Consider the following 24,868-nt stretch of genomic DNA (forward strand, 5'->3'; position numbering starts at 1 on the left):
AAGGCAAGTAAAAGGTATACGCTCTTTTCCCCACTGTAATGCGATCCTGGAGTTAGTATATATAGTTAGGGGGTGTGGTGGGCACAGACCCCCACATTTTGGGGGGGCATAGCCCCCCCACTTAGTTTGAGTACATATTGTCTCCTGGAGACAGTTAGTCATTGATGTTGTAACTATGCATGTCTATTGTTTAAAATATATTGTTTTGAAGTTTTTGGTAAAATAAAATATAAAACAAAGAAGGTGGGTGGCTATGCCGCCCACAACACCCAGTATGGGGGGCTGTGCCCCACACATCCACCCTACCTATATATACTAACTCCAGGATCACAATACAATGGGGAAAAGGGCATATACCTTTTACTTGCCTTACAGGACTCTACACAGTGCCATATATACTAAGTTCAGTTCAGTGAAATGAGATTCAGAGAAATGAGTTTTCAGTAATTTGTGCGTTCAGCTATGTGGTCAGGGTGAAATTAAATTCAGTGAAATAAGATTCAACGAAGCAAAGTAGACCCATATATATATATATATATATATATATATATATATATATATATATACACATACATATAAATATATACACACACAGACACACACACACACACGCTCATACATAAATAGGTAGACTATTTACTATGTACATTGTATACAATATATATTTTATGTTTATTTATTTTATATTTGTATACTAGTATAGTGGTGATAACAGTAGAACAATTGGAGGCACTATCTGAGTGGAAAAAAATCATAATGAGTATAAAAAAAAAGTCTACAGGTAACAGGTAGTTGCAAATGCAATTAGTACAGTGATTTACATCGATGACTAAGCTGCTATTTAAACAGACATTCTTTCATACTGAATTTAAAAACATACATTTTTGCAGAAAGAAGAAACAATAAAGGGGCTAGTGATAGGAAGGAAGAAAAAAGGAGTAAGGAGTGAGGTTATGTGAAAAGAGTGAGAATAGGCAGTGTTATCCGATGTGCAAAATTTGCCATAGTGGAGGAGGTATGTCGTGAAGAGGGGTGATGCTAGCTTTATTTATGTGGTGACATTTGTATTTTGGCATTGGCACTTTGCTTGATTGGTTATGTGTTTTTTGAGTAGTGATCTGAATATGTTTAAAGGGGGTGAGCTCTTTTAGATGTTTTGGAAGTGTGACCCATTTTTTAGGTGCTTGTGTGGAGAAGGTGTGATTGGTGCAGAGCAGTTTTTTTTGCTGGTGTTGTTAGATTGTAAGTGGCTTGTGAGTGATGTCTAAGGTTATAAGTAGAGGCTCTACGAATAGATTTGGATTTTAGAAGGTAAGGGAACTTGGGGTTCAGAGTTTTGAAAAGTAGACTTTTCCATTTTGACTTGATTTGTGGATGAAAAGGATCTGAAAATAGCCAGTTCTGTTAATTGCTTAAAAGCCATCATCGTCAACCCCCTTTTTTATTAATGCATGGATTAGTCATTCTAACCAAATCATATGAGTCAATGCTTATGCGTCTGAGTTATCAAGTAAATAGTTACATTAAAAATTAAGCTATTTCTTTGTAGATCTGGTTTCAAGTTGCTACTTCCCCGAACCCCAAAGCATACTCTAGTCAGTGGCATTTTGTGGTTGCATATCTGTCATTTATCTTGCTAATCAGAAAGTTATTTGAATTAATAATACATCATAGGTATACTGGAACATGGTATACAGCAAATCTGTAAAACTCTGGTGCTGTGAACATGAAGAGATACTTTCCTCTGTCATAGTTTCATGTAGAACAGCTTTCCAAAGAACGTGTTTTGCCGGTACTCGTAATGAGATGCTGATTGGTTGGATTAATGTTCTACTTTTAATGTACAGTGTGTAAGAAGTGTATAGTGAGGGTCGCTGTAATCAGGAATTATTTACAAGTAGAACATCATAACTATACAGCAGAAGGAAAGGTGACTCATTCAGAATGTATGTAAATCAACAAATTGTTCAGGCAGCTACTTTAATGTATATTTTATTAAAAACAGTAAGACTATGGTGTAATACTAACCAATCCTAATTGTTTTTTGTCAGTTACACAAAGGGAGAACTTGACATTTCATACATTACCTCAAGGATGATAGGTAGGTATATTTACTTGAAAAGGTATGTATTACTTCAACTCCCCTCAAATGGATTTGAATGCCTTTTGTGCTTTGTTTACTGATCTGTTTAAATTCTGATTTAACTGTAATTCTTTTATTTTAATATAGTGATGTCCTTTCCAGCAGAGGGTGTGGAACTGGGATTTAGAAATCACATAGAAGATGTAAGATCTTTCCTTGATTCACGACACCAGGATCATTATACAGTTTTCAATTTGTCTCAGAAATCATATCGGAGTGCCAAATTTCATAATCGGGTATGTGCCAAATTCTGTTTATGGAAGCTAAGCAAAGCAATGTGAAAAGTAAACTATTTATTCTGTATACTTGTACACTCAATCCACAACTGTGCGTAAGTATGTCAGGATTTATCCACTGTTGGAGTGGTTCAAACCTGTGGCTAAACAAAGCCAACTGTGGGCAGATCCTGATACACCCACAAACAGGAGTAGATTATTGCTATTAAACAATTCTATTATTTAAGAAAGAAATTTCTTACCTTTCTTAAATTTGCATATAAGGGTTGTCTTACCTATACTGATATCTATATATATATATATATATATATATATATATATATATATATATATATATATATATATATATATATATATATATATATATATAAAATATGTGTGTGTGTGCGCGCGTGCGTGAGCGCATGCGCATTGGACTTACATTCCCACATTTGCACTGTACATCAGTGCATGAGTAGTGACGGAGAAAACAGAATCTCCATTGCTGTTTTTTTTTTAACTATTAAAAAACAGAGATTTAAGAGGGACAGTGCAAACATACAAGTAAAATCAGGTAAGTTTCTTTTTGTTTAGTTTTGCAGAATATACCTGATTTTTCTTATATTTTGTTTTGTCCCTCAGCATATGCCAATAGAAAGTCTGGCTGCTCAATGGGACTTCAGTGACCAGACTTTGTTCTGATGGTATATGCTCAATTTATAACAGGCATGCTGTTTGGGTTGTCCAATCAGTGTACTCATTTTTGAATATTAATGAACATTCATTATATAATTAAATATATATCATATTCCATACCTACATTTTAAACAGGTAATGAAGATAAGATTCTAAATATATGGTTGTTAAAACAAAATCAAAACAAAAAAATAATAACAACAACAACAACAAGAAAAATGATAGGCTGTTGTTGAGAATACTCCAAAGCAAGGATGACAGTAAAGTTGTGGGCACAAAATGATGAAGTGTAAGTTTACCAGATAAGTAGTGCAGTTATCCTAGCATGTGTGCATGTTAAGAGGTACAGCGAAGTTTTTCAGATAAAAGTTGAATTCTTGCCATGTAACAGGGCTTTGTGACATTATATGATTGTTATGGGTATGCAGCATAGTATAATTTCAAAACTATTGATGATTATAGCATTGGGAGAAATATTTTATTGAGTACTTTAAAGTTTTTATATTAAATTAGATGTTCATGGGTGGGATCAGTAGTGTCCTCATGGAAGAACATAAAACTATTTTGCATTTAACATGTATTTTAAGTTTATATATGTCTTTCTCAATAAACAGGGACTTTATGGGGAATCATTTATTTCTGTGTGTGTATAAATATATATATATATCTATATATATATATATATATATCTATCTATATACATATATATATATATATATATATATATATATATATATATGGGTCTACTTCAGAATGTTGACCATTCAGAATGCCGACTTTCATATGGCTGACACCATATGATCGACATTCTGAAAGACTGACATCCTGAAATAGCACCATTTACTTACCTGTAAACACAATAAATCTGTGTTATGCAGGGGGGCAAGCCCCCCTGCACCCCCTCACCCCCTGCTACTTAAATATTCTCACTCTGTGATCACACTACAGTGCAGGAAAGGGGAATCTGTCAGTCCCGCACTGTAGCGGGATCTCCGCTATCATTTGTCGGCCTTTCAAACGTTCGCTCATATGGTGTCGGCCATATGAGTTTCAAACATTTGAAAGTTCGAACAAATGAAGGGCTCCCATACACACACACACACACACACACACACACATATATATATATATATATATATATATATATATATATATATATATATATATACACACACACACACACATATATATATATATATATATATATATATATATATATATATATATATATATATATATATATATATAGCCAGCGTTAGCCCCCAATTATCTCTTCCACATGAAGCAGCCACAGGTTTCTCCCTCTCCTCTACGTGTTGTACATACAAGGATCTGGGAAAAAAAACATTATTTGCTCCATTCATAGGTGGCAAATGCAAACTGTTCATCACACTTTCATCAGAAAAAGAGGAAGTGTGTATGGTAGCATATGTATGTGTGCATGTGTCCAGTTGTTTGTGAGTGTCCATCCATGAGTGCATGTATGCCAGTGTTTGCAACTGTGTGTATGTGACTATGTGAGTGCATGTGCATATGCGGGTGTGCATGAGTGCATGTGTATATGCAAGTCTGTATGAGTGCATTTATGTGAGTGTGCACCAGTGTGTGCGTGCAAGTATATGAGTATGTGCGTATTACTGTACCCGAGTACATGTGGATATGTGAGTGTGTGGGAGTTTGAGTGTGTGCTAGTGCATGTATGTGAGTGTGTGATTATATGCATACTACATTGTTCAAGTGCATGTGTGTATACATATATATATATATATATATATATATATATATATATATATATATATATATATAAGTGTGAGCAAGTGCTGGTATACAAGTATGTGTGAGTATGTGTGGGTATGCATGAGTGTGTTGAAGGTTCAGTATCAGACTTCTACATATGGGAGGATGAGCCAGAGTATGCTATTTTTTTAAACTTTAAAGCATGCATACCTCTCAACTGTACAGATTTTTGCCTCATATTTTTTGGTCTGTTCTCCACATAAAATTTGTGGTTTTCTCCCAAATCATTGAGGATTGAAATCCCTAAATAATGACATTCATTTAAGTTTCAGACTTTGGAAAATGCATGCTAACACAAATCCTGTTATCCTAGTAACTTTGTAAATTTGTAAGAGCAGTGTTCAAAATCTGTCCCTACTTTTGGCCCTTTGTCCCACCATTATTTTAAGCTTTAACCTGATTTCTTGCAAAACAATTTGAGAGGCATTTACAGCTATTCAGGGAAAATAATTCTTAATTTTATTTTATTTATTTATTTGACATTTGGTTACCAAGTAAGTCCGACTGGGTGAGAAAATCCCTTTTCAGTAGAGGCTCGGGGGGAAAATCTCCATACAATTCAATCGTATAATAAAATGGTATATAAGAAAATGGCATGCTAAAAGTACCATTGTATGTCGACAAAAGGTTCAGGAAAAAGTCATACAAAAGCATTGAATTATAGAACAGTACAAGCACAAGGTATTATTGACCTTGCTCTACATTTGTCAAAGATTACTTGTTTAATTTTTATTTACATATATACATATTTACATACAGAGGTAGGTTTGGAATGTGAGTGATACAAGAGAAAAGGCTGGTAAAGAGGAAGGAGGAAATTCGGTAAGAGAGTCTGATTGGTGCTAGGGTGGGGGGTAACTGTATTTGCTGTGTGGGAGTGCAATGGCTATTATGGACTAAGAGAGGGCCTATGTGGGTGTAGGAGTACTAGGATCATAGTTGTGGGGATGGTAGTAAAAGTGGAGGTGAGGGGAGGAGTGTAAGTGGGTTAGTGATGGGAGCTGAGCATGTTCACAGCCAGGAGTTAGCTAGGTGAGATATGAGAATATTTCTGAATTTTGTGGTTGTTTATAGTTTCCAGGATAGATTGAGGAATAGAGTTCCAAGTCCTAGAGATGAGGTTGGAGTATAATGAGCCCCAGAAGCTGTTTTAGATTTAGTAACTTGAAGGAGGAGTTTGTCAGAGGAACGTAAGATTGTGTTACTAGAGTAGGAATGTAGCAGTTTTAGAATTGCTGAGCAGTTGTCAGGGTGTTGTATTATGTTATGGGTGGTTGTGATTTTGGTTAAGGTTAGTAGGTTGGGTAGCTGTAGCTAACCAAGTTGTTGGAGTGTGATGCAGTGGTGGGATCTGTTTGGTGAGCTGGTAGCAAATTTAGCAGTCTTATTGTAGCAGGATATACGTTTAGCCAAGTCTGTTTTCTTAAGGTTGGTATAGACAGGAAAGGCATAAAGGAGGGTAGAGAGTAGTTGAGTCCTGGCAATAGATAGTCTAGTTGAGTTGTTGAGAAATAACTTTATTCTGTAGAGGGAGCCTAGTTTTATGCAAACTTTTTTAATGGTTAAGGATATGTGTTTATCCAATTTCATATTGTTATCAGTGATGGGTCCGAGTAGTTTAGCATGGGATACTCTTTCAATTTTGGTTTTGTTTGCTGAATAGATAAGGAAGGGGGAACGATTTGTTGGCTTTACTGGATGAGAAAAGCATTAGTTTGATTTTATTAGGATTGAGAATTAGTTGTGATTTTATTTTGATTGATTATTGATTAATTGATTATTGATTAGTTATAATTATATTGTGATATTACTTTTTTTACTTTTTTCAGTTAAAAAGAAAAGCTATCAGTGTAAAATTCAGCAAATATTACTCAACAAATACATTTGTTTTTTTTATTCATTTTTGTTTACTGGGAAAGTCTAACTGGGTAATAGCCATTTTTAGTGGAGGCCCGGGGAAAAAAGATCCATTTGCTTACATCATATTATACTAAGTTCCAGTTAAACACAGAGTAGTTACAATTCTATTTACATTTATACACAAACAATAGTTATATTTATACATTCTAAGATTTTATTAAGGTAGAAGTTACTAGCCCATGTGCAACTTAGTGGATTGTACAGGCAGCGGTTATGTGTAAAAATTGTTTTGTCATTTCAGTGAGAAGTTGAGAGTATTCTGTTTAAGGAGAGTATTTGGAGAGTATTGTACAGTGAACACAAAGTCTTAACCTTGTGATGAGCATGTGCAGGACCAGGATTGGTTAAGATGATTAAGCAGTGATTTAAAACTACCGCGTTTGTCAGATAGTTTTATTTGTATGGGGATACTATTCCAGAGTCTAGCAAAGTATTAGGAGTAGAGAGAGTCTCCTGCAACATTTGTTTGACTTATTTGTAAGTAATAAGAGTTTGTTAATAGAACAGCGGTCCCTTGCTGGACAGTAGGGCAGTAATAAGTTTTGTAGTGCAAGGCATTTTTTGGATAATGAGTGAGTTTGTGAGCTGTAGGTTAGCTATGAGAATGCTAGGTAGTTGTGCAGTTCAAGCCAGTGTTCTTCTTTTTCCCTAGAGAAGAAACACGAGGAAACATCTGTGGTGTTCAAAGAATCTTCCATCTATTTATTTTTAGATTTACAGGGTGATACAGACTCTGCTAGTTAGCTCTGAGCTGGTCATCATACCTCCTTTTAAATGGAACATTATACATTAAGCAACTGCAAATGACACTAGGAATCTACATAGGACCATGGCTGCAGATTCACATATAAACTTCTTCTCCAGAGGCAACATTTCTCAACTTGGCATTTTTTTCCTACAGTTCAATGTTGAATCAGACCACAAGTTTCTTAGGACTTTTGCTTTCAAATATTAATTATTTATATATTTATTTATTTATTGACATTTGTTTACCAAGAAAGGCTGAATGGGAACGGATGCCTTTTTCAGCAGGGACTTGAAGAGAAAAGCTCCAAAGTATTATATTTACTACAATCAGTATTAACAATAACACATTTTATAATGCAGTTTCAGTGAATACATAGCTTAATAGTATAATAAGATTTGCATTGATATTCACAAACCTTACATTTACAAGCATTATGTTGAGAATTTACAGATAAAAGAGGGGTGCATAACATAAGTAGAAACAACTTAAGAAATACAATAGAGTGGGATATTAAAGGAGATAAGCAAGTCTGAGTGTTAACAGAAAAATAGTGGTGGAACAGTAATTTTGTTGTGCTAATCAGAATTAGTTATAGTAGTTTAACAAGTACAATAAAGTGAGGAATTGGAAGGGGATAAGCAGGTTCAGTGATTTAATGCTTTAAAGGGAAGTATAATAACAGAGATGAAGGCTGTTAGAGAGTTATGTTCCAGATGAGCAGCAGGGACAAAGCCAGGAGGCTGAGAGGAAGTCTTTTAGTAATAGTTTAAAAAGATAAAGGTGTGTGATCACCCTGATCGATATAGGAATTTTATTCCAAGTTCTAGCTGCATTACTGGAATAAAAACTGACTCTGTGGTTTGTAGATGGCAAGCAGTTGTTTATTGTTTCACTGAAGGGGACAATTTGGATGATAGTATTGGAGTAGGGGGCTACTTTCTGTGCAGGTGGATCATGTATGGATGATTTTATGGGTTACGGTGAGCTGAGTATAAAATAGGTAGCGAGGAAGCTGGAGCCATTTAAGTGTTTCTAGTGCTAAACAGTGGGGGTCTGGTAAGGTGTTTTGCAAGCAGATCTAGAAGCTTTGTTATAGCACTGTTCAAGTTTAGAACTAAGAGAGACTTGTAGGTTGGTCATGATAGGGACTGCATATAGATGAAAGGTTAAGCGGTAAGTGGTAGTTAGCGTTACCTTGGCAGAGTCGGTAAGGAATTTTTTACACTATTTTCTTGATGCTGTTGTGGATATAAAATTGAATTTAAGATTGTTGTCAATTGTCATGCCAAGTAGTTTTGTATGTGGGGGTAACTTCAATAATGGTAGTATGTAAAGAAGAAAATTTAAAGTTGCTTTTTTAATGGAAATGGGATTTTGGGAATAAAAAGAGAAATTTTTTTTTTGGGGGGGTAGTAGCAGGTGATTATCCTTTAGCCAACTTTCAACAGAGTAAACGGCTTTTTGAGTAACTCTGTGAAGGTGCATTAGGTTGTTAGAAATGCATATTAGGGTAGAATCATTAGGGGAAGGGAAGCCTGCTGAAAAGATTTATGTAAACTGTTAGTGAATCTATTAAAGAGTAGGGGTCTGGCAATGGAGTCCTGTGGCACACCATTATTAACAGGAAGGAAAGCAGAAAATTGGAGAGTCATTTAACAGATTGACATCTAATGTGAGGTAGTTATTAAACCATGGTAGTGTAGGTTGTGATAGGCCAAGGAAAGACAATAGAGGAGTTTTTGGTTACAGACTAGATCAAAAGCTTTAGAGAGATCAATGAATACAGAGGAAACAACTTTGCCTTTGTCTCTGACTTTGTTAATAGTATCTGCAAAAGTTAATAAGGCCATGGTAGTGCTATGGGTAGATCTAATACCATGCGGTGTGGAGGACAGAAAGACTTCTTGAAGATTATATTGAAGAGGTTGCTACTGAATGCACTTCTCCAGAATTTTTGACAAAGGAGATACTATGGCAATAGGTCTGAAATTAGAATATATATTAGATGAGGTTCCATCCTTATGAAGGGGAATGATGAAGAGTTTTTTATAGAGAAAGAATGTATGATTCCTTGACAGATATGTTAATTTGAAGAGACAGGATAGGCTATGGAACTGGCAGCCAGCTTGAGGTTTCCTGCTGGGAGATTATCTACTGAAGGAGAACAGGCTTTCAGTTTAAGAAGTAGCGATTTGATGTAGGAGACTGGGAAGAGTTTTAGGGTGAAATAGGGGGTGTTTGCTGTCTGAGAAAAGGTCATGTCAGGATTGTTGGGAGGAAAACCTTTAGTAAGGGCTTTAATGCTTTCTATAAAATGTGTGTTAAACTGAGCAGCTATTTCGGAGGGAGTGTTATTTGGGGCAGGATTAGGAGTGGTGGATGTTCCAGGGTGGAGCATATTATTAATAGAAGACCAGAATTTTTTAGAGTTGGAAGACTGATTTAGTAAGGGGTTACTGAAGTAGATTTTCTTGTCTGCGATAATCTGTCTTTTAGTATGGCTATATAGTTCTTTAAAGTTTTGAAAGCTTTAAGGTGATCTATATTTTAACCACTCTTTCTAAACCCTATCCCTTTCATACACCAAGTGCCTGTTCTGAGTGGATAACTAAGGAGTATGGTATTCTTTATTCATTTTGTTCTAGTTAGAGACAGACTATTGAGGGTTTTCAGGATAAAGCAAGTTACATTTGTGTATATCTTCATTGAATATAATATTTTTTCAGGATAGATCAATTAAAGGAGCTTAGAATTATGTTAAATGTATCAAGGTTACAGAAGTTCTAAGTAAGTATTGTTTGACATGATGGGTACTGAGTCTATTTGTATATACAGGGAATCGAGAGAAGATGCCATTGGAGAACTAGAATGTGTAGGGGAGGAAATGAGCTGAGTCAATCCAAATAGGTTTTAGGCTAGTTGATGGATATTTTGTGGAGATAAACTGCCAATCAAAATTCATGTCACCTTGGATTATCTTTTTATTAGAAATTGTATGTGAGATCTAGTTTAGGATGTTTTCTAGGGTTGTAGCATTATTACCTGGGGGAATATAGAGTACTATAATACATTGCTAATTATGGTTATTTATTTTACAATGAGAGATGAGGAGGTCGGCACTTTGGTATTTGGGAATAGGTTTATTGTAGGGTAGAATTTCAAGATAGTCGAGATATAGTAAAGCTAGTCCACCACCTTTTTTAGTTCTATCAGCCCTGATGATATTATAGAGGAGAGTTAATTTAAAATCTTTACTTGAAAGCAGGTGGCCACAACAGCAAAGGCATTGTGGCATGTACAAATGTGGATGTTGCCCTTCATGTAAGTATATTGCAACTGGGACCTCATTTGTAATTAATGAGATTACCTGGGAAGTGAAGAAATATCACAATTGTAATTCTACTAAAATTGTTTACTGTGCTCACTGCAAACAATGTTTGAGTTTTTATCATGGCAAGATGGAGAGACATTTACAGGACAGGATTTATGAGCACATTTACGATATAAAGGGGAAAAAAAACTTTCAATGCTGTTTCAAAAGATTTGATGAATCATGCTGATCATGATTTAAAATTTTTTGTACTAGAGGAATTGACTACACCTATAAGGGGCAGGCTGTGGACACTATATTTGGAAAGACTTGAGGTTAGATGTCAGTTGAGATTGAATGTTATGAGCAAGCCTGGATTGAATGATCAAACGTTCATCAGCTATATTTTAAAATTAAAGTCTTTGAAAAGTTCGTACATGCAGCTGAGTAGGATGTATCTATAGTTTTTTATCATATTCCTTTTAGTTTTTACATATTTTGATCTACCTAAGGATCAGAGAACTATCGGTTTATGTTAGAACATTAGATGATGGGGGACATCAAGGGGGGCTTCGCCATCACATGGCAAGTTGTAATTGTTGGCAATTTCAATATGAATAGATGGAACTTTAGATAGCAGCTTTATCTGAGGAAGTCTATATTGAATAAGATAAATTATTTATGTTTTTATAGAGTTTTTATAGAGTTATTAAAGTTTTTTACTTTTGCTCTTGTGTTCTGGTTATTGGTTTTTGTTTAGCCTTCACAACAAATTTCTACCCAGCTCCCGATTAACTGTTTTAGACTAACATCTGTGAAAACAAGCTATGCATCATGCTACTCTACTGACAGCAGGAAGTCTCACGAGTCTCTAATGCATGATGATAATCTACTGCCAGCAGGAAGTCTCACGAGTCTGTAATGCAAGATGATAATCTACTGCCAGCAGGAAGTCTCATGACTCTCTAATGCATGATGATGATAATATAGCAAGATGGAAGCAAAGTGAAACATCCAGAAACATATTTTATATTCTCCTTGTAGCACATTTCTTCCTTCCCATCCTTCTGCAGTAACTTTTTAATCTTTTTTTTGCATTGCTTTTTATGTCTTAAATATATGCAAATGCACAAGAAATGCATGACCCAGTTCATTAACCTGTTCTGCCTGCATACCAGAAACAAGGCAGTGGGCATGTAGTCCTCTGTACTGACATACATGGTATTTATAAACACTAGATATTCTTTGTGAGTCTGTGTAGATTGAACCACAGAGTAATATGTATGAAATGGGGAGAAGGAGCTCAGAACTTCATACAGAGCAGCTGAACACTATGCAGAGGAGAATGCTGAACCGGGCACAAGGGAACTGGGGGAGAACAGTAGCAGTAATGCAGGGCAGATGGACTGAAGTTCATGCACTATGATACTGCATTTTTACTAGTAAGACTACTTCTTTGCATGTAATTTAATTCAGAGAAGTTTGTTCAAATTTTGGGTTAAATACAATTTCTGTTAATGTTGCAGCTGCAGATAATTTAATTCAGAGAAGTTTGTTCAGATTTTGGGTTACTTTACAAAAATAACATAATGTAAAATAATATGCAAAAAAATCCATTGAAGTACAACACCAACCTAGCAGAAATATGAATTACAATTCAAAATACATACTCAAGCCACATATACAGGGTTGCATATGCTGAGGTAACCATAGTGCAGATCATCAATAAGGCAACTAAGAAAGAAGCATCTTCAATATAGAATTGTATTGGCAAAGCCTTTTATGAGTTAGAGTTGTATAATCCTTTATGTAAATGTTGTAGCAGAGAATAGCTACAAGAGAAAGAAGAGAAAGAATACAAGGACGTAAAGGGGAAGATCAGAAGGAGGATACAAGGACTGTAAGAGAAAGCAAAGAGAAGGAAGAAAAGGGTAGTTAAAGGAATAGATGCAAAAGAGAAAGGCAAAAAAAGCACTAGCACAACTGCATTAGTAGATTACAGTGGTAGAAAATGTAGTTTTATGGAAGGTACAATGGTTGCATGGGTTCTATCATTAAGATATTCTTCTTAAGTAAGTCAAACTCCAGCTGTGGTTGTACTCCTGAAGGTTTTATATATGCAAAGAATTGAACACTTTGTCTTAGATCAAAGGCTTAATTAAGGTGTATTGTCATGCAGTGAATAGTCCTTACATGCAATCACCCATAGAATTTTGTTAGCATCCCTACAGTGAGCAGACTTTGTTTTTCTGTTTTGCTTTAAAGAATTTTGGTAGGATACTGCTGGATGATGGATTACTGAAAAAATTCCTTCCATGGTGTTCAAATGTCTAGAGTCAAACCTTGAATTCCAATCGCTGAGTAGAGTTTTAAATGTTCTCCCTGTGTCTGCATGGGTTTTCTCTGGATACGCTGGTTTCCTTCCAAGAAATATGCAGGTTGATTGTCTATACTAAACTGCTACTGTGTGAGCATGAGAACTGAGTGTGCATGTGCCTGCATACATGTACACATATATATGTGTGTGTGTGTGTGTGTGTGTGTGTGTGTGTGTGTGTGTGTGTGTGTGTGTGTGTGTGTGTGTGTGTGTGTGTGTGTGCGTGTGTGTGTGTGTGTGTGTGTGTGTGTGTGTGTGTGTGTGTGTGTGTGTGTGTGTGTGTGTGGGCATATGTGTGTTGTGATTATCAATGTGGCCTGTTTCATGACTCAAAAGGATCCATTTACTTCATTATCAAATAAAATTAAATATTAAAAAGCAAATAAGAGAAACATGTAGTAGCATAGCGCTATAACAACAAGCAACCCCCCCCCCCAAAAAAAAAAAATTAGATGCTAATTCTTTCTTATTAACTAAGGAATAGCTTTCATAATATTATGCAGACTGGGACTCATGGGCTCATATTTTTTGCTGCATATGTGCAGTTCAGTTACCTAACCACTAATACTTTCATTTATGAATTTTAAAAGTTTTTTGTTGTAATAGCATATTTGTTACATCTGCAGTCGAATGAGTATGTTAGATAAGCTGCACTAAGCACTATCAACATAATTAGTAGAAAACTTAGAAAACTCTGAATGAACTTCTGCAAGGGATGTAACCCAAATTGAGCACATCCTGTGGCTCCCTCATCTCTCTTCATTTAGTCATTTAAGTCTTTGCTCCCTCTATGATATAACCGTTGTATACATTGTGAGGTATAGACTGTTGAACCAGGCAAATACATTGCATTTACCTTATCAGCTTGTTGAGAATATTACCTTACTTTTATCATGCCTGATGTTACCTGCATTGTTCCAGCTCAGAATTCGTAGGTTAGCATCTTGGATTGTTTTGATGATTGTTTGCTACTTAACATATTGTTTTAAATGATGAGTTTTGTTGCTTGTTATAGTACAAGGCAAAGGTTCTAGATATGAGGATTAAAGGAATGATTTATTATTAATAAGTAAAAGAAATCTGCCCAGGACATCACAAATTAGTCCAACTGCCTTGAGAATTTATCTATATTTTTCTATGTGTCTTTAGAATGCAGTTACCTATTCAATTTACTGTGATCAACCTATTCAAAAACATGTTAAATTATAAATGTTCTCATTCTTTGTTGTTCTGTGCATATCTAGTTATATTTATATAAAATGCAACAGATTGGTTAAAGTCTGCAGCTGTAGTTATTTTAGTATTTGAACATTTGCTTCATATTTTGTTTTATTTGTACCTTTATGCATGTAAACCAGTATTAAGTTTATTGATTTATAACTAAATGAGATGCTAATTCTTAAATTAACTGATGAAACAGAACAGAATGGTTTTGTTTTATGTATGTTTTGGGTTATTAAGTTCAGATTCTGAGTAAATATCACCATACAGATGACATTACTACATGAGCAGAATACAGTGATTTGTTTTAATGGGTGTTCTGTGGGTCTTTCAGTTTCCATGCTTCTGTCCCCCAAATGTAACAAAAAATGCTGTTCAACAAACATTGAAAACATAATTTGTGGATACAGTGCTATAACTTAAGTTTTTTTTTTTGACAGGTATCTGAATGCAGCTGGCCTGCAAGGCAAGCTCCAAGCTTACACAACCTATATGCTGTATGTAAAAACATGCATCATTGGCTACAACAGAACCCAAAGAATGTCTGTGTTATTCACTGCATGGTAAGGTAACTCTGAGGATGCTCCCTATGCAAAGTTTAAGTCAAGACTTGCATTAAATTTATGTTACTGTTGTAATAAATCAATGTTTGATAAAACCAGATGAATTTATGCCTCAAAAATTAAAACGTGCTGTCATAATGATTCAGTAACATTTCACTTTACAGGATGGCCGTGTTGCTTCAGCAGTGTTGGTCTGTGCAATGTTTTGTTTCTGCCATCTCTTCTCTAACCCAACTCCTGCCATACAGCTACTAAATTTGAAACGACCAGGAATAGGGCTTTGGCCTTCCCACAGTAGGTAAGTATCAGATGTATGTTCTGCAAGAGAATTTGTGTGTGTGTGTGTGTGTGTGTGTGTGTGTGTGTGTGTGTGTGTGTGTGTGTGTGTGTGTGTGTGTGAGTTTATTAACTAAATGCTTTGTAAAATTATTACTAATCCCTCATTAACTAAACAGGAATTTAGAATGAAGTTCTAAGAACCAATGACAACACGTACACACGTGCACCCCCCCCCCCACAAACACACACAGAGTTGCATTAAGGAATGACTAAACCTGTGACATGACTGCTAATTCAGATTTGTTGAAGCTAAGTAAAATGTCTAAAAATACCAAATCTTGAATTGTTTTGTACGCATACGATTTGTGCTAGAACTGAATACATTTCCTTTGTTCATGGTTCCCATAAAAAGAAAATGGGGTTGTAATGCAAAGTCTATAAAGCAGGAGCAGTAGTATAAAACAGTGGCCTTGCTGCCCTGTTGTAGTGACAAAGGAGGTATGATAATGCTGCAGGTTTGTTATTAAACAGTACTACGAGACGTATATAAGTGCATGCTTTGTGGAAGCCGAATCCCCACTTTGCTGTGACACATAATGTAAATACTGCATTTGCAAAGTTTAAATACTGTAGAGAGTCTTTTCTGTGCTAATTTCTGCTGCCACTTAGTTGCAGTGTAGAGTTATCTGATAAGCATTTCTCGGGTTTCAAGTACTGACACAGGAATATATTATACAAAGGGTATAAATTTTGACAGAAGTATTAATAACACTGAGATAAGATATAAATGCTCCCAGCATACCAGAAGGCTAGGCAGAGAATCTGTGATGGCTCCCTTTGTAACTTTGTAATTAATTAATTAGTCACTTTTTCATTCATTAATTATCGAGATTCTACTTACAAACTGGATTAATGTCACAGGCTGGAATGTTGAAATGATGGTTCTTCTTACAAACTTGAATTTTGGAAAGAGTCAGTCAAATATCTGTGTAAAATGGCAGCTGCATACAGATGGTGAACAATGCATTATTACATAGCAGAGGTCTTTATGGTCTAAATTGTTCCTTTTACACGACTACATAAGCATAGCAAATCAATAATTATTATTACAGGCTGTAACTATCTATCTATTAGAATGGGAAACAATGATACCATAAGAAACAATATCACATTCCTCTTATAGTACACAGATAGGAAATTCACCCCGGGGATCACTTCTGTGGCTTTGCTCGACATGGGCACAGGAAAATAATTTTCTTGGGTGGCAAAAGCCAGGGTACCTTTTGGCTAGGCTTATATAGGCCCTAGGGCCAATAGCCTAGTACCTACCTATGAACCTATGAACAAATTGTACCCCATAACCCTACACCTAACTATATCCTGAAATCTAAACATATATCTAAACCTGTGCTTCTCACAGGAGATAGTGTAGATAATGTTTTTTATATTTTCTGTTTTAACATGTTTGTTTGATTTACTTTGTAAGAAAATGATTTCCATTTTTATTTGCAGCTATTTTCACTCATTCATGGCATCTTTTATGACTCTGTTGGCAGTTCTTTGCCATCATAGTTTTCACCATCTATATTTTCTCGTAACACTTCTGATCATCTTTAACTTCAGTTTCCAGATACTCATCCTGTAGAAATGTTTGTGATGTCTTGTAAAGACCTTGCATCTCCTGTTGTTGCTACATAGAATCTCAGCTTGGATGCTGTCCCATCCATTTCTTCTTCAACTGGCAGACTTTCTAATTGGATCATTTCATTCTTACTTTTGTACAAATAGTAACCTGATGATCTTCAGTTTTTATCACAATGCTATTTCTGTTTTGTATGTTTTATTTTCAGCATTTCCTATAGTTTATATTAATTTACAGACTCCAGAAATGAATTTGAAGTAGATAACTCAATTTTCAGCTTTCTTCCAGTCAACAGCTGGTGAAAAAAATTGAGTCCTTGCATTTGAGTATTCTTATATTCTATAATTAAAAGATAACTAGCTTGATAGCTTTTCTAAGGCTGTTTCTCATTAGATTCTTCACTGCCTGATAGTTTATTTGTTTCCTTATTAAGTTATAGATAGTGTAGTCTGAATGTTTTGTGTCAGAATTCACATTTGTGCTCATATCTTCTGAATCTGTTCATTTTATATTGCAGACCACATATACCATGTCTCATAAACATAGACGTTAATGCACTAATCATATCAGTTAGTTTTTCTTACTTCAGGAAATTCAAAATAATAATTTACACTTATGAAATGCATGACTTCTTTGAACTTATCAGTGATTTTCATTTCCATGGATGATCTGGAAATGGATATGCTGAGTTATCCTGTTAAGTACTGGCATGGTATGCAATACAACTGACAAGGTTTTGTACTAGTTTTACTAGATGAGTTGACATTCCAGGCTGATGCCTTATATTTCGTCCTCTTTCTTTATACTTTAGTATTCCCAGATGCAATTCATGTAGGCTCCCAAGTGACTGTTTTTCGTTTGTTTGAAAACTCTTACTTTGCCTTCTTTTAATATTAAACCCTGAACACAACTTATTTATTCCTTCAAATAACATAAGACTAAATTTCCTTCCTGTCCTACTGACTTTTAGTCAGATAATCCATGGTGGGGTTATGGTGTTTGTTTTATAAACTCAAACTCAGGGGGAGGGTTTCTCAGGGACAAGATAATTAGCTGGGCTTTGGCTCTGCATGGGCAGTTAGCCTAGTACTAACCTATGAACCTATGAACCTATGAACCATAACAATTGTCAGTAGTCATATTTCTTATTCCAAGAGGTCCTGCATATCTGCTCTCTGTGTTTCCTTGCCTGGTCGGTATTTAACTTTCAGAGCATACTCCTATAGATTGAATTTGAATATCATTCTCTGCTGTTTGCAAGGTGCCTTGTACATTGACCTTTGGAATATGCTCTGTAAGGTTTTGTGATTTCTTTCTATGTGAACTTCCATAGCATGGACATATTCATTGAATTCATGAAATTCCTCACTTCCATGCACTACGAGCAAATCTGATTCATTTATTTGTAAATAATTTTAACTCACAGGCAACTAGTCTGTACACTTGGATAACATCTCCTACACCATTCTGACTATACCATCTGATTGCAACACAGCTGGCTTATGCATATCATAGCAGCTTAATGCTGGAGTATTAATAACTAGGTTCCTGAACATTTTGAACATCCATTCCAGTTGATATTTCCCTTCTTGCCCTTAATCTTCTTGTAATGTCTATGTTAGAGGCATGGCCTTCTCAGACATGTTATGTAGAAACTTTCCACAATAGTATACAATAACTAGAAACCTGTGTAATGCATGTTTGTTTACTGGCATTCAAATTGCCAAAATTTCAATTTTTTTTCTGTATGAGGATTCAGAGAAGAGACTGTGATGTGCATTTCAAACTTGTCATTCTGAGTTTATCTTTTTTTATGTCTTAATATATTCTACAGCTGTATTAATTTCTTACCACATTATTTTTGTGGCTGAGCTGCACTAAAAGATTATGTTTAGAATACCCTCCATGCTTTCAGTTACATGAGAAGCAGCTTTTTGACATGCCTTCTGAGCTGTGCTGATGAAATGCAAAATGCAAGTGTAAGGAACTGTACCTTATTAAATTCATATTAAATACACAAAATGTATTACTTTATTAATCTAGCCTTATATGCCAAAACCCTGCTCTGCATCTAATAATAATATCTGTTTGATAACAAAGTAGGCCCACTACACACAAAGGCCCTTTTCAGGGGTGACCCAGGTACAGTGTCTGGTTAAGTGACTTGCTCAAGGTCACACAATAGGCAAATGAGGGCTGTGGGAATCAAACATTGTACCACAGGAAGTACAGTTGGAAATCTTAAGCTCTGTGCCAACTGCAAAATAACAGTAAGAAAATCTTAGCATTTGACATTCTTGAGATGATTTATTCAACTATAAGCAATAAAAATGCTTCTTGTGGTCTCTTTATTGGATCTTGCAGTTCAATCCAAATAAGATCATAGAATCATAGGAGGTTACTAGGTTAATGGCCCTATGGGACTTAAAAATAAAAATACAGAATGTTCATTCAATATTCTTGGTGATGACATAATGGAGATGTGAAGAAATTCAGATTTTTGTAATTTAGAAAATATGGAAAATAAGAGAATGGAGCTTAGCCAGCAGATGATATAATATGAAAAATTAAGTTCATAACATTTTTAAAAATTAAGTTTATAATATTTTTCAATTCTAATTTCATGATATGAATTAAACGATAATCTTATAATTGCTTATTTTTATTTACTTAACTTAATTTATTTTAGCACGTTTGTAAGGTATTTTACTCATTGTCATTAGTACCTTCAAGGGTTCTTGCCAAAGTGTTCGACAAATTTAGTTTTTGTTATTCAGAGCCTCAGTGGATGCTACTATATTATTTGAATTTGTAATTATGTGAATCTCTCCTGATCAGAAAAGGCATGATTCAAACTCCAGTGACTAGAGCTGTGTTATTAAATGTTTTACTAGATTAGGTTCCTGTTAGAAAAAAATAAATAAAAGTGATGGCATTATGATATTTGTAGAGTACTAAAGTGATAGCAAATATAAAGTAAACATTTACATTTACAATCACAACCACAGAGAAAGAAGATAGATTCTGCAATGTAATTCAACCACTGTAACCACTGATGAAAATTACCAAAGTCTGCAGCACATGATAAATGCGTGCCACAAAACAGAGAATGTCAGAAGATCGAGCATGAAAACTTAAAAACCCAGAAACTCAAATGTCATGGAACATCATTGTGTGGGATCACAGTACAATGGAAACTGTGGTTTTGCTACTTTCCCCACTGTAGTGTGATCTTGGCGTTGGTCAATATAATTAGTATTGTATATTGTATTTGTCCCCTTCCATTACAGTTTTCTTTTTTTTTTTTTTTTTTTATCTTCCTGGCTGAGTCTTATGTTAATTTGATAGGACAGAAATAAAAAGAGGTACTTTTATAAGCTGTTGAAGCCAGAACATTTGCCTTCTGCTTTAATTGGCTGAAATACTCATACATAATGGAAATGGTTGTACATAATAATGGTACTTCAGCTGCCTGAGGTTATCTGCCCTTGAGAACAGCTTTTTTCTTCAGAAAAAGTATTTCAAAAGATATGTGCTTGAAAGGGATGGCATGTTTCAAAACATTATTGACCAATTTCAGCTCATATTTTGTAAATGTTTTCCAGCCTGGAAGAGAGAAATCACTTGCATTGGTTGTATCATTCTGGGATTCTGTCTCTCTCTCTTTCTCCATCTTTTTCTTCTTTTTCTGATCTGAAAAGACAATTCCTCAGATGATGATAATAATAATAATTAATAATAATAATAATAATAATAATAATAATAATAATACATGTTAAAACCAGTGAACATTTTATTTCAAGGTGAGTAACTATTTCCATGGAGATATGTAAGTGTTAGATGCAGACATTAAGTATATTTTAAAGCGACCATGTCTGCACTGATAAAGATGAATCATGCAAAGGGGTTGTGAGTAAGAAGTAACATGGGAAGTTTTCAATTTTTTTTTCTTTCTTGTTTATTGTCCATGTGTGCTAATTCTGTTCTTTAAACTTTGGATATACTGTAAAGCATATAGTCTTTAAAGTACTGGAGCATATTTACAATCCAGATTTGTAGCACTTAGTATAAAGTATGTGACAGAGAATTTTGATTATTTATTACTTTCATGATGTACAGTTACTTGATCCTTTAATCTATGAAAGTTTCTTCAAGGTCCTGAAGTTCATGTTTTTTTTTTTATTTTAACTACAGGTACATAGCATATGTTTGTGACCTAGTTTCTGAGAAGCCCACACTTCCGCACTGTAAGTCCGTTATTCTTAAGGCAGTCACAATGAGCCCAGTGCCCTTTTTCAATAAACAGAGGAATGGCTGCCGACCATTTTGCGACATTTTTATTGGAGAAACAAGAATATTTACAACAGCACAGGACTATGAAAGAATGAGGTAAGACACTTCACTTTCGTTACTGCCTCATCATAGCAATGGATATAGTCAAAGTCAAAGTCAAAGAAAACTTTATTGTCATTCAGAAGTACACAGCAGTGTACCCGAACGAAATTACAATGCTTTGTTCTCAATGCAGGAAACAGTTGCACATATAGACAGAGAAAAATTAATAAAATATCACAATAGAAATTTAATAAGTAGCAATTAGTAAGTAAAGTAGGACAGCAACTAATATGGAAAATATTTCCATTTAGAATGGGTGACCACTTTTCAAACATTATAATTTGCAATGTCTTGATTTCTAGACTGCTTAATGTCATTAAATCTTGTAATACATTTCAAAAGTATTTTATGCAGAATATATTATTTAAGTATGTGCTTCTTTTTGTGTTTTAAAGAGAATGCAGAGTGCAAGAAGGAAAAGTTGTCATTCCCCTTGGAATAAGCGCTCATGGGGATGTAGTTGTTTCAGTGCATCATATGAGGTCAACAATTGCAGGAAGAATTCAAGCAAAGGTAAGCAGTATATTTCTATTTATTCACAGTCACAACATAGATTAAAACATTTTTAACAAGAAAAAATGAGAAATACATCTGCAGATGGATTTGTGAGTTTATCAACACACTTGTATTACACAAAACATGTTTTTTAAGAAATTCTAACAAAGCACCTTTTTAATGAAGTACTTATTTTTAGACATCACATGAGCTGGACAACAAAAACATTAATTAGAGTTTATATAAGGTAATACCATCAATTCAACCAGTCATTTAAGTTGCAGATATATTAATGTCTCATAAAAATGTTTTGTTAAGCAAGCATATTTTCTTTGAGAGGGTGTAGAGTAGACTACTATAATGGGAATACTGTAGGGTTTTCAGTACAACTATGTCTGTCTTCTGGTCTAACTTATTTGAATTTGAATGCAGTAAGAGCTTGGTGTACAACCAAAAATATTTTAATGCATTCATCCAGCATTAGAACTGATGATGTAAGCAGGACAGCTATAGAGTTCTAATGATAATGATGTTGGCCGGATGTTAATAAATGTTAGCAACATTGCTTATGTTACCAGAAATGTATCACTGATCTTCCTGAGACATGACATTTTATTTGTTAATATATGTGTGTGTATGTATTAGATGTACAAAGGTAAGTGTTAGTAGTTATAGTCATGCCATATGTAGAGGGAAGGCTGGCTAAGTTAACACTCAAATGTCTAAACCCTGACTGGAATTTATAAAACCTTACACCCCTACTTCATGCCATATTACTAGAATCATGTACCTTACTCCCATGCAACTCAGTTTATTCATGTTTCCTTTTTTTCTGAGATTTTACTAGTTTTCATTGGTATTGTAAAACAGTCTTCATTTGTGATAAGAAAGCAACTGTAAAACAATACTTTTTTATGAATATTTGCATATAGTTTCATAGGTTCATAGGTAGGTACTAGGCTATCTGCCCAAGGGCCTACGTAAGCCTAGCCAACAAGGTTCCCTGGCTTACGCCACCCAAGAAAGTTATTTTCCTATGCCACCATTGAACAGAGACACAGAAGTGATCCTCAGGGTGTATTTCCTATTTCCCATCCACTCATCAAGATTTTTCTTGAAGAGTGCTAATGAAGAACTTTGCTTGACATAGATGGGTAGCCTGTTCCAGAGTATGGGAAGTCTCTGGGACAGGAATCTATCCCTCCAGCATGTCCTGTTTATTATGGTGACAAGGTTTAGGTCCCTAGAGCATGTAGCTCAGAGGGATTGGGATTTCTTTAGGTGTAGCATGTCCAACAGCTCTGGGGTTGACATAGCTTTATATGTTAGGCAGAGATCACCTTGGAGTAGGCAATATGCTATGGAGTAAAGCTGGAGTTTTTTGAGGCGGTTAGTGTACGGCATTTGTTTGAGGCCAGTAATTCTCTTTCCGAGGTACTAGTAATCCTCTTTGTGAGGTACTAGTAATCCTCTTTGTGAGGTACTATTAAAAATTATTAAAAAATCTAACAGGTCAAGTTGGATAAAAATTCCTTATTTTGTTATTTGTCAGGAGCTGAACAACTTTGGCATTTAAATCAATCAACTTCATTTACACCTATTTATCTACACTGACACACACACACACACACACACACACACACACACACACACACACACACACATATATATATACATATATATATATATATATATATATATATATACAGGGGTCTACTTCAAAACAACGAAAGACCACATTACTGAAAATGAAATCACAAAGACGACATTGCCAAGCCTGGCTATCACGAATGGTCAGAATGCCAAAGGATTTCACAGGGTAAGTATCTGGTTGGCCACCATCTAACAATGAAACACACCGCACTATCTCAAACCCTCCCAGGTGGGGGGGCTACACCCCCCACACTCCCACCCCCCCAACTAAATATACCAACTCCGGGATTGCACTACAGTGGGGAAAAGGGCAACATTCCTATTGTTGGTCGTCTGGTTACTTCCCCTGTGAAACCCTTCAGCATTCTGGTCATTCATGAAAGTCAGGTTTTGGCAATGTCATCTTCAGTAATGTAGTCTTTCATTGTTTTGAAGTAGACCCATATACACACACTCACAAAGATAGAAACACACACAAATATACTGTATATATATATATATATATATATATATATATATATATATTAGTTTTTTTAATTTATTTGCAGTTATGTTTTTAAAATAGTTGGGTAAGTGAAAAATAGATAAGTTTAAACACATTGATTTCTTTTCCTGATTCTGTACTGTTTGATTGCTTTTGTATATGAAATTACTGTCAGTTTGTCTATATTTGTGCACTGCCTGTGATTTCAAGTGCATGACTTTTTATTTTTCTCTAGAATTGTGCAGCCAGTGAATTAGGATATATAAATGATATATAAGGACAAACTCCCAGCATGGGGTGTAGAATGGCGTGCCCCACCTGCATGCAAAAATACCCTTTTTTATTTGTTTTTGTTGAGGTGAAATACTAGTTAGTTTCATCCAGCTGAAGCTTCAAGAAAATGGGACTCAATAATGTATGTGTTTAAAATTTTAAAATAAGGAGAAATGCTGATTTTTATATGACTTACCCATATTGTATCAGCTGATTGCGCTGGAGACTCCTTCTTTCATTGAACTACATCCTATTTATCAAAACTAAAATAAGGTTTTCTTTCAAGACACTCGACAGCAGGGAATGCTGTTTAAAGTGCCCTAAAGCACATATGGTACTACAGGAATGGGTGGGGGTAAACCACCAGACACCAGCATTTACACTTAAGTGCTGTAATGGTACCAACTTTAGTATGGGGATCAGGGGTGGGAGGAAGCACTACACCACTAGAGCTAACTATTACGGCTGTGAGGGTGGTTACAGGGACTGTAGTTTGTGTGTGTGTGTGTGTGTGTGTGTGTGTGTGTGTGTGTGTGTGTGTGTGTGTGTGTGTGTGTGTGTGTGTGTGTGTGTGCATGTGTGTGAGAGATGTCTGTCTGAGAGAGTGATTGGATGGGGGATTCCACTGTGTACATGAGAAGCAGGGTACTACCACAA

The 24,868-nt window shown here is 35.2% G+C and overlaps 1 protein-coding gene across 2 annotated transcripts in view; it reads left to right on the plus strand.

Moving 5' to 3' along the window:
• Positions 1–24,868, plus strand: part of DNAJC6 (DnaJ heat shock protein family (Hsp40) member C6) — a 953,450-nt gene that overhangs the window by 444,700 nt on the left and 483,882 nt on the right. For both annotated transcript variants that reach the window (XM_044085567.1, XM_044085566.1), the window contains exons 3-8: positions 2,052–2,101; positions 2,231–2,379; positions 14,868–14,990; positions 15,155–15,288; positions 21,106–21,300; positions 21,702–21,819. In XM_044085567.1, coding sequence (XP_043941502.1) covers positions 2,052–2,101; positions 2,231–2,379; positions 14,868–14,990; positions 15,155–15,288; positions 21,106–21,300; positions 21,702–21,819 — 769 coding nt within the window. The remainder of the gene's footprint in view (positions 1–2,051; positions 2,102–2,230; positions 2,380–14,867; positions 14,991–15,154; positions 15,289–21,105; positions 21,301–21,701; positions 21,820–24,868) is intronic.

This window comes from Protopterus annectens, chromosome 10.part0, assembly GCF_019279795.1.
Source record: "Protopterus annectens isolate FY-2018-M chromosome 10.part0, PAN1.0, whole genome shotgun sequence".
NCBI lineage: Eukaryota > Metazoa > Chordata > Ceratodontiformes > Protopteridae > Protopterus > Protopterus annectens.